Source organism: Canis lupus, chromosome 17, assembly GCF_011100685.1.
Source record: "Canis lupus familiaris isolate Mischka breed German Shepherd chromosome 17, alternate assembly UU_Cfam_GSD_1.0, whole genome shotgun sequence".
In the NCBI taxonomy this organism is placed as follows: domain Eukaryota; kingdom Metazoa; phylum Chordata; class Mammalia; order Carnivora; family Canidae; genus Canis; species Canis lupus.
The window spans coordinates 49,954,619-49,968,660 of NC_049238.1; the positions used below are offsets into that span (position 1 = coordinate 49,954,619).

General features: G+C 36.1%; 1 protein-coding gene across 1 annotated transcript in view; it reads right to left on the reverse strand.

The window, feature by feature from the left end:
* Positions 1-14,042, reverse strand: part of ALMS1 (ALMS1 centrosome and basal body associated protein) — a 215,567-nt gene that overhangs the window by 148,468 nt on the left and 53,057 nt on the right. Inside the window, exons 9-10 of the mRNA XM_038561747.1 lie at positions 1,776-1,999; positions 23-1,643 (exon numbers count right to left, since the gene is read on the reverse strand). Coding sequence (XP_038417675.1) covers positions 23-1,643; positions 1,776-1,999 — 1,845 coding nt within the window. The remainder of the gene's footprint in view (positions 1-22; positions 1,644-1,775; positions 2,000-14,042) is intronic.

Consider the following 14,042-nt stretch of genomic DNA (forward strand, 5'->3'; position numbering starts at 1 on the left):
TTCTCTCCAAGTGAGTAGGAACCTGCAAGGCCTGTAGGTATGCCAGTCTTCTGGTCAGCAGGACCAGGAAAAGCAGAAACTCTTATAGCCTCTTCAATTAGATGACTCTGTGACAAGGTCTGAGGGTAGAAAATATTACGCTTCTCTCCAAGTGAGTAGGAACCTGCAAGGCCTGCAGGTATGTCAGTCTTCTGGTCAGCAGGACTAGGAACACCTGAAACTCTTAGAGCCTCTTCAGTTAAATGACTGTCTCGCAAATTCTCAGGGTGGAAAATATTACGTCTCTCTCCAAGTGAGTAGGAACCTGGAAGGATTGTAGGTATGCCAGTCTTCTGATCAACAGGACCAGGACCAGCCAACACTTTTAGAGCCTCTTCAGTTAGATGACTCTGTGGCAAGGTCTGAGGGTAGAAAATATTACGCTTCTCTCCAAGTGAGTAGGAACCTGCAAGGCCTGTAGGTATGCCAGTCTTCTCGTCAGCAGGACCAGGAACAGCCAAAACTCTTTGAGCCTCTTCAGTTAGATGAATGCTTGGCAAAGTCTGAGGGTGGAAAATATTACGTTTCTCTCCAAGTGAGTAGGAACCTGGAAGGACTGTAGGTATGCCAGTCTTCTCGTCAGCAGGACCAGGAACAGCCAAAACTCTTTGAGCCTCTTCAGTTAGATGAATGCCTGGCAAAGTCTGAGGGTGGAAAATATTACGTTTCTCTCCAAGTGAGTAGGAACCTGAAAGGACTGTAGGAATGCCAGTCTTCTGATCAACAGGACCAGGAACAGTTGAAACTCTTACAGCCTCTCCAGTTAGATGACCGTCTGGCAAAGTCTGAGGTTGGAATATATTACAGTTCTCTCCAAGTGAGTACGAACCTGGAAGGACCGTAGGTATGCCAGTCTTCTGGTCAATAGGACCAGGAACAGCTGAAACTCTTAGAGCCTCTTTAGTTAGATGACTCTCTGGCAAGGCCTGTTGGTGAAAGATACTGGCCTTCTCTCCAAGTGAAAAGGAACCTGGAAGGACTGTAGGTATGCCAGTCTTTTGGTCAACAGAACCAGGAACAGCTGCCGAAACTCTTACAGCCTCTTCAGTTAGATGACTCTCTGGCAATGTCGGAGGGTGGAAAATATTACGTTTCTCTCCAAGTAAGTAGGAACCTGGAAGGACTATAGGTATTACACTCTTCTGTTCAACAGGACCAGGAACAGCTGAAACTTTTAGAGTCTCTTTAGTTAGATGGCTGTTTGGCAAGGCCTGTTGGCAGAAGATTTTGTGCTTCTCTCCAAGTGAGTGGGAACCTGGAAGGACTATATGTATGCGAGTCTTCTGGTCAGCAGGACCAGGAACAGCTGAAACTCTAACAGCCTCTTCAGTTAGATGACTGTCTGGCAAGGCCTGTTGGTAAAAGATATTGTGCTTTTCTCTGAGCGAATAGGAACTTGGAAGGACTGTAGGTATGTCAGTCTTCTGGTCAGCAAGACCAGAAAAAGCCGAAACTCTTACAGCCTCTTCAGTTAGATGACTCTCTGGCAAGGTCTGAGGGTAGAAAATACAATGTTTCTCTCCAAGTGAGTAGGAACCTGGAAGGACTGTAGGTATGCTAGTCTTCTGGTCAGTAGGTTCCGGAACAGCTGCAACTTTAAGAGCCTCTTCAGCTAGATAACTGTCTGGCAAGGACTGTTGGTGTAAAATACTGGGCTTCCCTCTCTGTGAGTAGGAACTAGAAGGTACTGTTGATATCCCAGTGTTCTGGTCATCTAGTTTAGGAACAGTTGAAACTTTTGGAGTCTCTTCAGTTTTATGACTTCCTACCAATTCCTGTTGGTGGAGTGTATCAGAGTGTTGACCAATAGTAATCTCTTGAGGAGATCTTAAAGCCAATTGAGGAAAGTCCTCAGGGAACAAGGATAATAGAGATCCAGTATCTGATTCTCTAGTAGTAGTGATACCTGGTTTCAAGCTGGATTGAGTAATTTCAGCTATGCCTCCTTTAGAAGTATCTCCTAAAAAAAGAAATTTATTAATACTAATATATGTTTAATTAAGAAATACTTATCTTATGCATAAAATAATATAACAAGCTTTCTTTTCTTTGACCTTTATACTTCTAGTAATGAATTCTAAGAGTCATCAAAGGAGACAAATATTTACAAAGATATTAATTACAAAGCCATTTACAACAGCAATCTAATGCAGACATAATTTCAATACTCAACAATAGAGTAATGTTTAAAAATAGCATATCCATTTGATATGATATTATATTGATCTTAAATTTGGATTTTTAAAGAATTTTTAACATAATGGGAAAATGCTATCCAGACTGGGCTTTAATTTCACCCTAGTTATAGTCTAACAAATTAACTTGTTATTGTGTCATGTATGTTAGTAAAAGACATACAATTCCTCAATCAGATACAAAATACTTTATTCCATGGCATAGCAAATAATCATCAACTTATTTTCATGGGTTCCGCTTTTCCTCAAGTCCTACGAGGGCAATGCAATATGGCCCAGATGGATTCTATATATGCAGTGGGTTTAAATGATTCTTCTAAGAAATGTACCCTGAGAAAGATATATATATTTTTTAACTATATGAAACTATAAAATGTCTAAAGATTACATCAAGGATTTTGAACTAAATTCTAAATGGCACGGGGAGTTGCTAATTGATTACATCAGAACTGTAGAACTAAAGACTGAAGACGTGTGCGAATGGAATGCAATACCATAAGTAACACTATTAGAACTTTCTGTACAACAGAAATTTCTGTATTGTCTAAAATAGTACTTCTAGTTCTAAATGGCAGTTGAAAGTAAAAGACTAAAATTAAAATGACAAGATTTGACAAAATATGCATTTTTCCATTTGTTCATTAAAAAAAAATTTAATGTTTACTATGTGCCAGTCACAGTTCTAGATATAGAAATAAGGTAATAGACAAAGCTTACATTCTAATAGCAGGAAGTAGATAAAAAATAAATTGGTAAAACACATGGTATGTCAGATGATGGCAAGATGGTTGACATATACAACAAGTTTTATCTATACAGATCTTCCTCAACTTAAAATAGGGTTACATCCCAAAAAGGCCATCATAAGATGAAAACATAGTAAGTCAAAAATACATACAATAATCTAACATACCAAACATCACAGCTTAGCCAAGTCTAACTTACACATGCTCAGAACACTTACATTGGCCTAATTTGGGCAAAATTACCCAACACAAAACCTATTTTATAATATAATGTTGAATATGTATATTGAATACTGTACGAAAAGTGAAAAACAGCATGGTTATATGGGTACAGAATGGTTATAAGCCTATTAGGGTTTTACCCTTATAATCATGTGACTGACTGGGAGCTGTGGCTCTGCTGCTGCCCAACATCACAAAAGAATATCATAACCACATATGGCTAGCCTAAGAAAATATCTAAATGCGCAATTTGGAGTATGGTTTCTACTGAATGCATATCATAAAGATAAAAATCCTAAGTCAAAGCATCCTAAATGGGGGACTGTCTGCACTTTACATATAAAGAAATTAAGTTTCAAAGTTGAAGATATACTGTTGCTTCTCAATATGGAGATCTTGTTAACTTACAGATTCTGATTTAATATGTCTAGGGTTGGGGATCCCTGGGTGGCGCAGCGGTTTGGCGCCTGCCTTTGGCCCAGGGTGCGATCCTGGAGACCCAGGATCGAATCCCACATCAGGCTCCCGGTGCATGGACCCTGCTTCTCCCTCTGCCTGTGTCTCTGCCTCTCTCTCTCTCTCTGTGACTATCATAAATAAATTTAAAAAAATTTTTTTAAAAATATGTCTAGGGTTGGATAAGAAATTTGCATTTCTAACAAACTCCTAAGTGATGTCTCATATTTTTAGCCCACAGACCACATTTTGAGTGGTAAAGATATATAACTTCTCCAGAGTTCTACAGAAGTGACAAACACACGTACTTTAACCTTTTAATTCTAACTCCAAATTCTGAACTCTTTTTACTAAATTATTAGTGACTGCTGTTCTAAACCCAATGGTGAACTTCAATAAAGCAACTAAATACAGAATTAAATGGATTGAGTGAATTATCAGATAAGGAAGTACAGAACCAAGTATTAACTCTTTAAGGAAAATAAAAGAGAAGGCTGGAGGGTATTATGCTGAGTGAAGTAAGTCAGTCGGAGAAGGACAAACATTATATGTTCTCATTCATTTGGGCAATATAAATAATAGTGAAAGGGAATATAAGGGAAGGGAGAAGAAATGTGTGGGAAATATCAGAAAGGGAGACAGAACGTAAAGACTGCTAACTCTGGGAAACGAACTAGGGGTGGTAGAAGGGGAGATGGGCGGGGGGTGGGAGTGAATGGGTGACGGGCACTGGGGGTTATTCTGTATGTTAGTAAATTGAACACCAATAAAAAAAAATAAAAGAGAAGGGATGAATGTAATCTGCATAGTAACTTGAAAGGGAATAGAAGTTATAAAAAGTTTTCTGAGAAAAAAAAAGACTGAAGAAATAAAGAAAAAATAAAAATAAAAAAATCTTGAAACAAATGAGAATATAAATATACCAAAACTTATGGAGTGCAGTTATGGCAGTTCTAAGAAGGAAGTTCATAGGACAAATGCCTATATCAAGAAATAAGAAAATCTCAAATAAATACCCAATCTTTACATCTTAAGGAACCAGAAAAAGAACAAAGCCCAAAGCCAGTGGAAGGAAGGAAACAAAGACCAGAGCAGATAATAGATGAAGTAGACTAAAAGGACAATAGAAAAAATATTCATCAATAAAACAAAGGTCTGGTTCTTCTAAAAGATAAAGAAATTACAGACCTTTTTTTTTTTTTTTTTTAAGATTTTATTTATTTATTCATGAGAGACACACAGAGAGAGAGAGGCAGAGACACAGGCAGAGGGAGAAGCAGGCTCCATGCAGGGAGTCCGACGTGGGACTCGATCCCAGGACTCCAGGATCATGCCCTGGTTCAAAGGCAGGTGCTAAACCACTGAGCCACACCCAAGGATCCCCAAACTGATAGACCTTTAACTAAAATCACTACCACCTCTGTCCCACCCCCCAAAAAAAAACAAAAAACAGAGGACTCAAATAATAAAATACGAAAATGAAAAAGGAAATATTACAACTGGTATCACAGAAATACAAAAGATCATGAAAGACTTTCTACAAATAATTTTACAGCAAAAAATTTTACAGCCTAGAAGAAACATATTACCTACCAAGACTGAATCATGAAAAAGCAGGAAACCTGAATAGAACAATTACTAGTAAGGAGTTTGAATCCATAATCAAGTGCTTGCTTCAGCAGCACAAATACTAAAATTAGAATCCATAATCGAAAGTGTCCCAACAGAAAAACTCCAGAACCAGATGGCTTCTCTGGTGAGTTCCATGGAAGTGTCAAATAATTAATACCAAAATTTCTCAAATTCTTCCAAAAAATAAAAAGAAACACTTCCAAACTCATTTTACAAAGCCAGCGTTACTCTGATACCAAAACCAGACAAGAGAATTACAAAAAAGTAAAATTACAGGCCATTACTCCAATGAACATAGATGAAAAATCCTCAACAAAATACTAGCAGACCAAATTCAACAATACATTAAAAGAATCATGATTTTACCATGATTAAATGGGTGTTATTCCAGGAATGCAAGGATGGCTCAATATCTGCAAATCACCAATCAATATGATACACCAATATTAACAAAATGAAGGATAAAAATCATGTGATCAGCTTAATGGATGCAGAAAAAGCAACTGACAAAATTCAACATCCATTCATGATAAAAACTCTCAATATAGGGGGTGTAGAGGGAACATGCCTCAACATTACAAAGGCCATATATAAGGCCCCACAGCTAACAACAGTGAAAAGCTGAAAGTTTTTCCTCTAAGATCAAGAACAATATCCCACTCTCACCACTTTTATTCAACATAGTATTGGAAATCCTAGCCAGAACAATTAGGCAAGAAAAGGGGGGAGGGGCATCCAAATAGTAAAGGAAGAAGTAAAACTATCTCTATTTACACATAACATGATATTACATATGGAAACCCCTAAAGACTCTACCAAAAAACTGTTAGAACTAGTAAATAAATTCAGTAAAGTTGCAGGATACAAAATTAACATACAAAAATCAGTTATACTTTTATACACTAATAAAGAACTATTAGAGAAGTTAAGAATGCAATCCCATTTACAATTATATTTAAAAGGAAAAAAAACCCTAGAAATAAATTTAAACAAGGGTGTGAAAGATCTGCACACTGCAAACTATAAGACACTGATGAAAGAAGTGGGAAAAGACTCAAATAAATGGAAAAATAATCTACACATCTGAGAAGCTCAATGAACTCTGTGTAGCATAAATACAGAGACCCACCCCAATACATCATAATCAAAATGTTGAAAGACTGAATATCTTGAAAGCAGCAAGAGAAAACCAATCACATATAAGGGAATTGTAATAAGAGTAACAGCTGACTTCTCATCAGAAACAATAAAGGCCAGAAGACTGTGGGAAGACATACTCAGAGGCTCAAACAAAAATATTATCAACCAAGAATTCTAAACCCAACAAAACTCTTTCAAAAGGATGAAATAAAAATATTCTGAGAGAATCTGTTGGTAGCAGAATCATCATATACAAGAAATATTAAAGGAATTCTTCAGGCTGAAAGCAAGTGATACCAGAGAGTAATTTGAATTTACAAAACAAGACAGTGCTAGTAAAGATAATTATATAGGTAATTACAAAAAGCATATTTCCATATTTCTTTTCCTTTCTTAACTGATTTTAAAAGCAATTTTACACAAAGTGATATGTATATAACTATGTTAAGGGGGCTATAACATAGAAATGTAACATATTTGACAATGACATCAAAAAGAGGCAGGCAGAAGCAAAGCTGGCGTGAAGTAAGGAAAAGACACTGGATGGTAACAAATTCAGGAACAAATGAAGAGAATTAAAAATGGTAAATTAGAAGGATTAATATAAGTTCTATAAATACTAGCTCTCTTCTCAGTTCCTTAAACATACATAAAATTATATAAATAAGTATAATAATGTAACAAAGTATTCTTGTGTGTTTGTAACACATATAGGTAATATGTATAGCAATAATAGCACACACAAAAAATAGAGAATAGAAAAAAAATAGAGAATAGAGCTATATAGGAGTAACGTCTCTGTATCATACTACAATTAAGTTAGTATAAATAAGGTATATATTCTAAAAGATAAATTTTGTAATCCCTAAACCAACCACTAGAATATATCCTAAAAAAATTAGCTAGAAAATCATTAAAGAAATTAAAATGTGACACTTGGGGCACCTGGGTGATTCAGTCAATTAAGCATCTGCCTTTGGCTCAGATCATGATCCTAGAGTCCTGAGATGGAGCCCCACATCAGGCTCCCTGCTCAACAAGGAGTCTGCTTCTCCCTCTCCCTCTATGTGTATGTGCTTGTTCTCTCTCTCCCTCAAATAAATAAAATCTTTAAAAATAACAAATAAAATAAAATATGACACTAGAAATATTCACAAAGTCCAATAAAAAGCAGTAAGATAGGAACATAATAAAAAGACATGAAACATGGAAAACAAAAAGAAACCCAGCAAATATATATCCAATCTTAATCAATAATGGCATTGAATATGAACTGATTAAACAATTAAATCAAAAGGCAAAGATTGTCAGTCTGTATTTAAAAAAAGATCAGTAAGATCCAATTATAAGGTGTGTACAAGAGATACACTTTAGGTTCAGAAATACAAATAGGTTGAAAGTAAAAAGATGAAAAACATGCCATAAAGCAGCAAGCATAACTGAAATGACTATTCTGAAGTAAGAGAAAATGACCTTAAAACAAAAAAAACTGTTACTAGAATTAAAGAGAGACTATTTATAACAACAAAGTCAATCCATCAGGAATATATAACAATTACAAACTTAAATGCACTTAATATCATGGTCTCAAGATATAGGAAGCAAATATGACCCAAAAAAATGATAAAACAGACAATTAAGCAATAACTGCTGGAGATTTCAATAGCTTACTTTCGAAAACAGAAAACTAGGCAGAAGATCAACAAGGATACAGGACTTGAACCCTATCAGAAGACTTGAACCCTATAAACCCATTAGAACTAAGAGACATGTATAGAACACACACCTAACAATAGCAGAATGTGCATTCTTCTCTACAGTAAACCATACATTCTACAGAATAAACTATACACTAAGACATGAGAGTGAGCCTCAATAAAATTTAGATAACCTAAAATCATACAAAGTATGTGCTGTCCAACAAAAATGGAATCAAATGAGCTATTAATAACAAAAAGAAATTCACAAATATGTGGAAATTAAACAAGACATTCCCAAATAACCAAGGGGTCAATGAAAACAAATTGCAATGGAAACTAAAGTGTTTTAGGTGAATTAAGTAAAAAGCACAATAAACCAAAACTATGAGCATGTCACTAACATAGTGCTTAGAAATTTATCATTGTAAACACCTATGTCAAAAACAAAGTCTTAGGGCGTCCAGGTGCTCAGTCAGTTAAGCATCTGCCTTCAGCTCAGGTTGTGGTCTCCAGGTCATGGGATCCAGCCCTGAATCAGGCAACTCACTCAGCAGGAAGTCTGCTTCTCTCTCTCCCTCTGCCCTTCCCCACTGCTCATGTGCATGTGCACTCTCTCTCTCAAATAAATAGATGAAAGATCTTTTTTAAAAAGTCTCAAATCAATAACCTATTCTTTCACGGTAAGAAACCGTAAAAAGCACAAACTAAAGCTGAAATGTGAAAGGAAAAAAATAAAGACTAAACTGGAAATGAAACAGAGATTTATTTATTTTTTTAAAGATTTTTTTAAATTTATTTATGAGAGAGAGAGAGAGAAAGAGAGAGAAAGAGAGAGAAAGAGAGGCAGAGACACAGGCAGAGGGAGAAGCAGGCTCCATGCTGGGAGCCTGATGCAGGACTCAATCCTGGGATTCCAGGATCACGCCCTGGGCCGAAGGGAGGCGCTAAACCGCTGAGCTACCCAGGGATCCCCTGAAACAGAGATCTAAAAAGTTGGGGAAAAGATCAGAAAAAGTAGAAAAACCAAAATTTATTTCTTTGAAAATATGAACATAATTGACAAAATTTAGCTAGACTCACCAAAAAAAAAAGAGAGAAATAGAAAAACTCAAATTGTCAAAATCAGGATGAAAGAAGGGATATTACTAACAATCTTCCAAAATAAAAAGGATTACATGGGAATACCATGAACAACTATATGCCAACAAATTAGATAACCTCGCTGGAATGGATAAATTTCACAAAGGACAAAAAATTACAAAAACTGATTCATGAAAAATATAAAATCTAAATAGACTTACAGCAAGTAGAGACATGAAATTAGTAATTTTAAAACTTCTACAAAGACTATGCTAGGCAGCTTTACAGTGAGTTTCATTCAATAAAAACTAATCCTTTTCAAACTCTTAAAAACTAGAAGAGACAATGCTTCTCATCTCAACTGGTGACATTAGCATTATCCTTGTACCAAAACCCAGTAATAGCAAAAATCACAACAAATCCACGCACCAGTACCTACTATGAATATAAACACAAAAAACCTCAAGAAATTACCGACAAAACAAATCCAACAACATACAAAAGGATTGTATGCCCATAACCAAATGGCATATGTAACCAAGAATGCAAGGTTGGTTCAACATAGAAAATTAATTAATAATCCTATATATATTATCAGAATATAAGACAAAAACCATATGATCATCATAAAAGGCAGAAAAAATATTTAACAAAATCTAACACCTTACAGGATAACTTGATAAACATGCTCTAAAAACTACAAATGGAACTTCCTCAACCTGATAAACAGCATTTACAAAAATCCCACAGCTAACATCATGCTTAATGATAAAAGACTTTATACATTTCTACAAAGACCAGGGCAAGAAGACAAGAATGTCCATCCTTGCCACTTCTATGCAACATCGTACTGAAGGTTCTAGTCAGGGCAGTTGGGGAATTGAAATACATAAAAGGCATCCATGTTGGAAAGACAGAAAATTCTATTTGCAGATGACATGGTCTTGTATAAAAAAGTTTTAAGCAATCCACACAAAAAAAATATTAGAGATAATAAATAGTACAGCAAGATTGCAGCTATAAAACTAACATACAAAATTCAACTATATTTCCATACACTAGCAATGAACATTGCAAAAGTGAAATTAAGAAAACAATCTCGGGCAGCCCGGGTGGCTCAAGGGTTTAGGGCTGCCTTCAGCCCAGGGCCGGATCCTGGAGACCCAGGATCAAGTCCCATATCGGGCTCCCTGCATGGAGCCTGCTTCTCCCTCTGCTTGTGTCTCTGGCTCTCTCTCTCCCTCTCTGTGTGTCTGTCATGAATAAATAAATAAAATCTTAAAAAAAAAAAAAAAAAGAAAGAAAGAAAACAATCTCTTTTTCAACAAAAGGATTAAATGACTCAGAATTAATTTAACAAAGAAGTGCAAGACTTGTACACTGAAAACTACAAAATCTTGTTGAAAGAAATAAAGAAAACCCAAATAATGGAAAGACATCCCGTATTTATAGATCAAAGTATATAAGATGACATTCTCTCAAAGGAAAGACAACCCAATTTCACAGCTCTAAATATTATGATAGCAATGTTCCCAAAACATATCTACACATTCAGCACAATCTGACACATACTACAATATGGATGAATCTTGAAAAGATTATTCTAAGTGAAATAAGCCAGTCATGAAAAGACAAATACTGTACAATTCCACTTATATTAGGTACCTAAAGTAGTCAAATTAAGAGATAAAAAGTAAAATGAGAGTTAACCAACAGGAGGTATGTGGAATTAGTGTTTAATAGTAACAGAGATTGTTTTACAAGTTTTGTGGATGGATGGCAGTGATAGTTGTACAATGTGAATGTATTTTTGCCACTGAACTATGTTTTTAAAAATGTTTAAGATGGTAAATTTTATGTCATGTGTATTTTACCACTACTTAAAATATTAATTTTTGGGATGCCTGGGTGGCTCAGTAGTTGAGCCTCTGCCTTTGGCTCAGGGCATGATCCCAGGGTCCTGGGATCGAGTCCCACATCAGGCTCTCCGAAAGGAGACTGCTTCTCCCTCTACCTGTGTCTCTGCCCCATTCTGTACGTCTTTCATGAATATATATAAATTTAAAAAAAAAAAAAAAAAGAAAAACCAGGCACCTGGGGGGCTCAGTCAGGTAAATGTTTGCCTTCAGCTCAGGTCATAATCCCAAAGTCCTAGGATCAAGTCTGGCTCGGGGCTTCCTGCTCAGCGGGGAGTCTGCTTCTCCTTTTGCCCTTCCCCCCTGCTTCTGATCTCTCTCTCTCTCTTTCTCAAATAAATAAAAATCTTAAAAAAAAAAAAAAAAAAAGAAAAACCAATAAAGTGGACTTCATCAAAATTCAAAACTATGTGCTGCAATCAATACCATCAAGTAAGTGAACAGACAACCCACAGAGCGGGAGAAAATTTTTGCAGATAATATATCTGATAAACAACCTACATCCAAAGTATAAAAAGAACTCTAACAACTCAATATTTAAAAAATCAGTAACCTAGTTAAAAAGTAAATATCTAAGGATATACACATGGCCAATAAACAAGAAAAAATGCTCAACATCATTAGCAATTGGTAAATGTAAATCAAAATCACAAGATACCATTCCATACCCACCAGAATGGCTATAACTGAAAAGACAGAAAATAACAAGTGTTGAGATGTGGAGAAATTAGAACCCTCATCATGCTGATGGGAATGTAATATGTTACACACTTTGGAAAACAGTTTAACAGTCCTTCAAAAATGTTAAATGCTGTTTCCATAAACCAGCAACCCACTCCTTGATATATATCAAAGAGAAATGAAAAATATACACAAAAACATGCACATGTTCATAGCAGTATTATTCATAACACCCCAAACTGGAAAAAAATCCAAATGTCCATCAACTGATGAATGGGTAAACAAAATGTGACATATCTATACTTGGTAATAAAAAGGAACGAGTACTGATACTTGCTATAATACAGGCAAATCTTGAAATCAATGAAAGAAGCCACTCAAAAAAGATCACATACATGATACATACATACAAATCAATGACATGATTTGATTTATATGATAATGTCCAAAATACGCAAATTTATAGACACAGTGGATTAGTGGTTGCCTAGATTGCCTAGGGGTGAGGGAGGTGTGGAATGAGGACTGAGTACAAACAGGTACAGGGTATTTGGGTATAAAAATGTTTTAAAATTAGAGTGTATTGGGCTCCCTGGGTGGCTCAGTCAGTAAAGTGTCCAACTCTTGATTTTGGCTCATGTCATGATCTCAGGTCCTGGGATTGAGCCCTACATCAAGCTTTTTGCTTAGCACAGAGTTTGCTTAAGGATTCTCTCTCTCTCTTTCCCTCTGCCATTCCCCCTGTTTGTGCCTGCTCTCTCTCTAAAATAAATAAATAAATCTTAAAAAAATAAAACAGAAACAAAAATTAGAGTGTAGTGAGGATGGTTACCAGATGGGAAGTGGGGGGGGGGGGGGGGACACAAGATAAATAGGTGATGGGAATTAAGAAGGGCACCTGCAAAAAAAAAAAAAAAAGAAAAAAAAGGTCACCTGCTGTGATGAGCACCAAGTGTTTTATGGAAGTGTCGAATCAGTATACTGTACACCTGAAACTAATATTACACTGTATGTTAATGAACTAGCATTTAAATAACAACTCAAAAAACAAAAATATAATTAAGAATATAGTGATGTTTGTACAACTTGGTGAACTGTAAACTTTAAATGGGTGAAATGTATTACATGTAAATTTCATTTCAATAGAACTGTTTTTTAAAAAAAACTAATGACAGATGGCTTCAATTTCCATTCTAAATATATTTCACCTTCCAAAGCTCTAGCTTAGTTGCTCTTCTATATTTTGACAATTTTTTAAAAAGAAAATTTTCTTGTCCAACAGGTAAAGAGCTTAGAAGTCACTCATATCTACAGAAGAAAAGAACTGAACAAACTGAAAATCAACAACTCTTGGATCCATCAGAGAAGTGAGTTCACAAAGTAAAACAACTATCCTGAAAACCAGAGAGAGATGAAGATAAAGAATCACATATTGCACGGAGAAGACACTGGAATCACGAATGCCTAGGAAAAATTAAACTTTAATTAACCAACTGCTAGAGGCTAAGCATGAACTTACTTTAGAGAGAACTCTTAAAGCCAAAAAAACAAAAACAAAAAAAAAACCCTTGTAAGGGTTTTAGAGCTTCAGAAAGAACTCTACATTTTCATGAGCTTTACTTCGGGGGACCCCACAAAGCTATTAAGATGAACATGAGACAAAAATACTCTCATACTCTTGGCACAGGGAAGGATAATCATTTTAGAAGAAGACCAGATAGACTGGCCTCAGGGAAACTCTATTACTAGAGTCTAACCAACTGGGTTTTACAAAAATCTAACCAACCTGGAAGAAGGGAAACACACAACTCTAGCCCCACCTCCCAGGCTTCCTACTTCACCTAGGCAAAAGAAAAATGCTAAGAAGTGCTTGTAAAAGCAATAGCTCAGGGACACAGGCTCACTAAAGACTGACTCCTAATCATAAGATTATTATAATGCAACCTCTCCCCTCCACAACTTATCACTACATTAATAAGGCTCCTCTATAATAACAGAATATTACAGATGATGGAATGTAAGCAAGGCCCGGACCCTATTTAAAAAGGAGTGTCAGGGGCAGCCCCGGTGGTGCAGCGGTTTAGCACCGCCTGCAGCCCAGGGCATGATCCTGGAGACCCTGGATCCAGTCCCACGTCGGGCTCTCTGCATGGAGCCTGCTTCTCCCTCTGCCTGTGTCTCTGCCTCTCATTCTCTATCTGTGTCTCTATGAATAAATAAATAAAATCTTTAAAA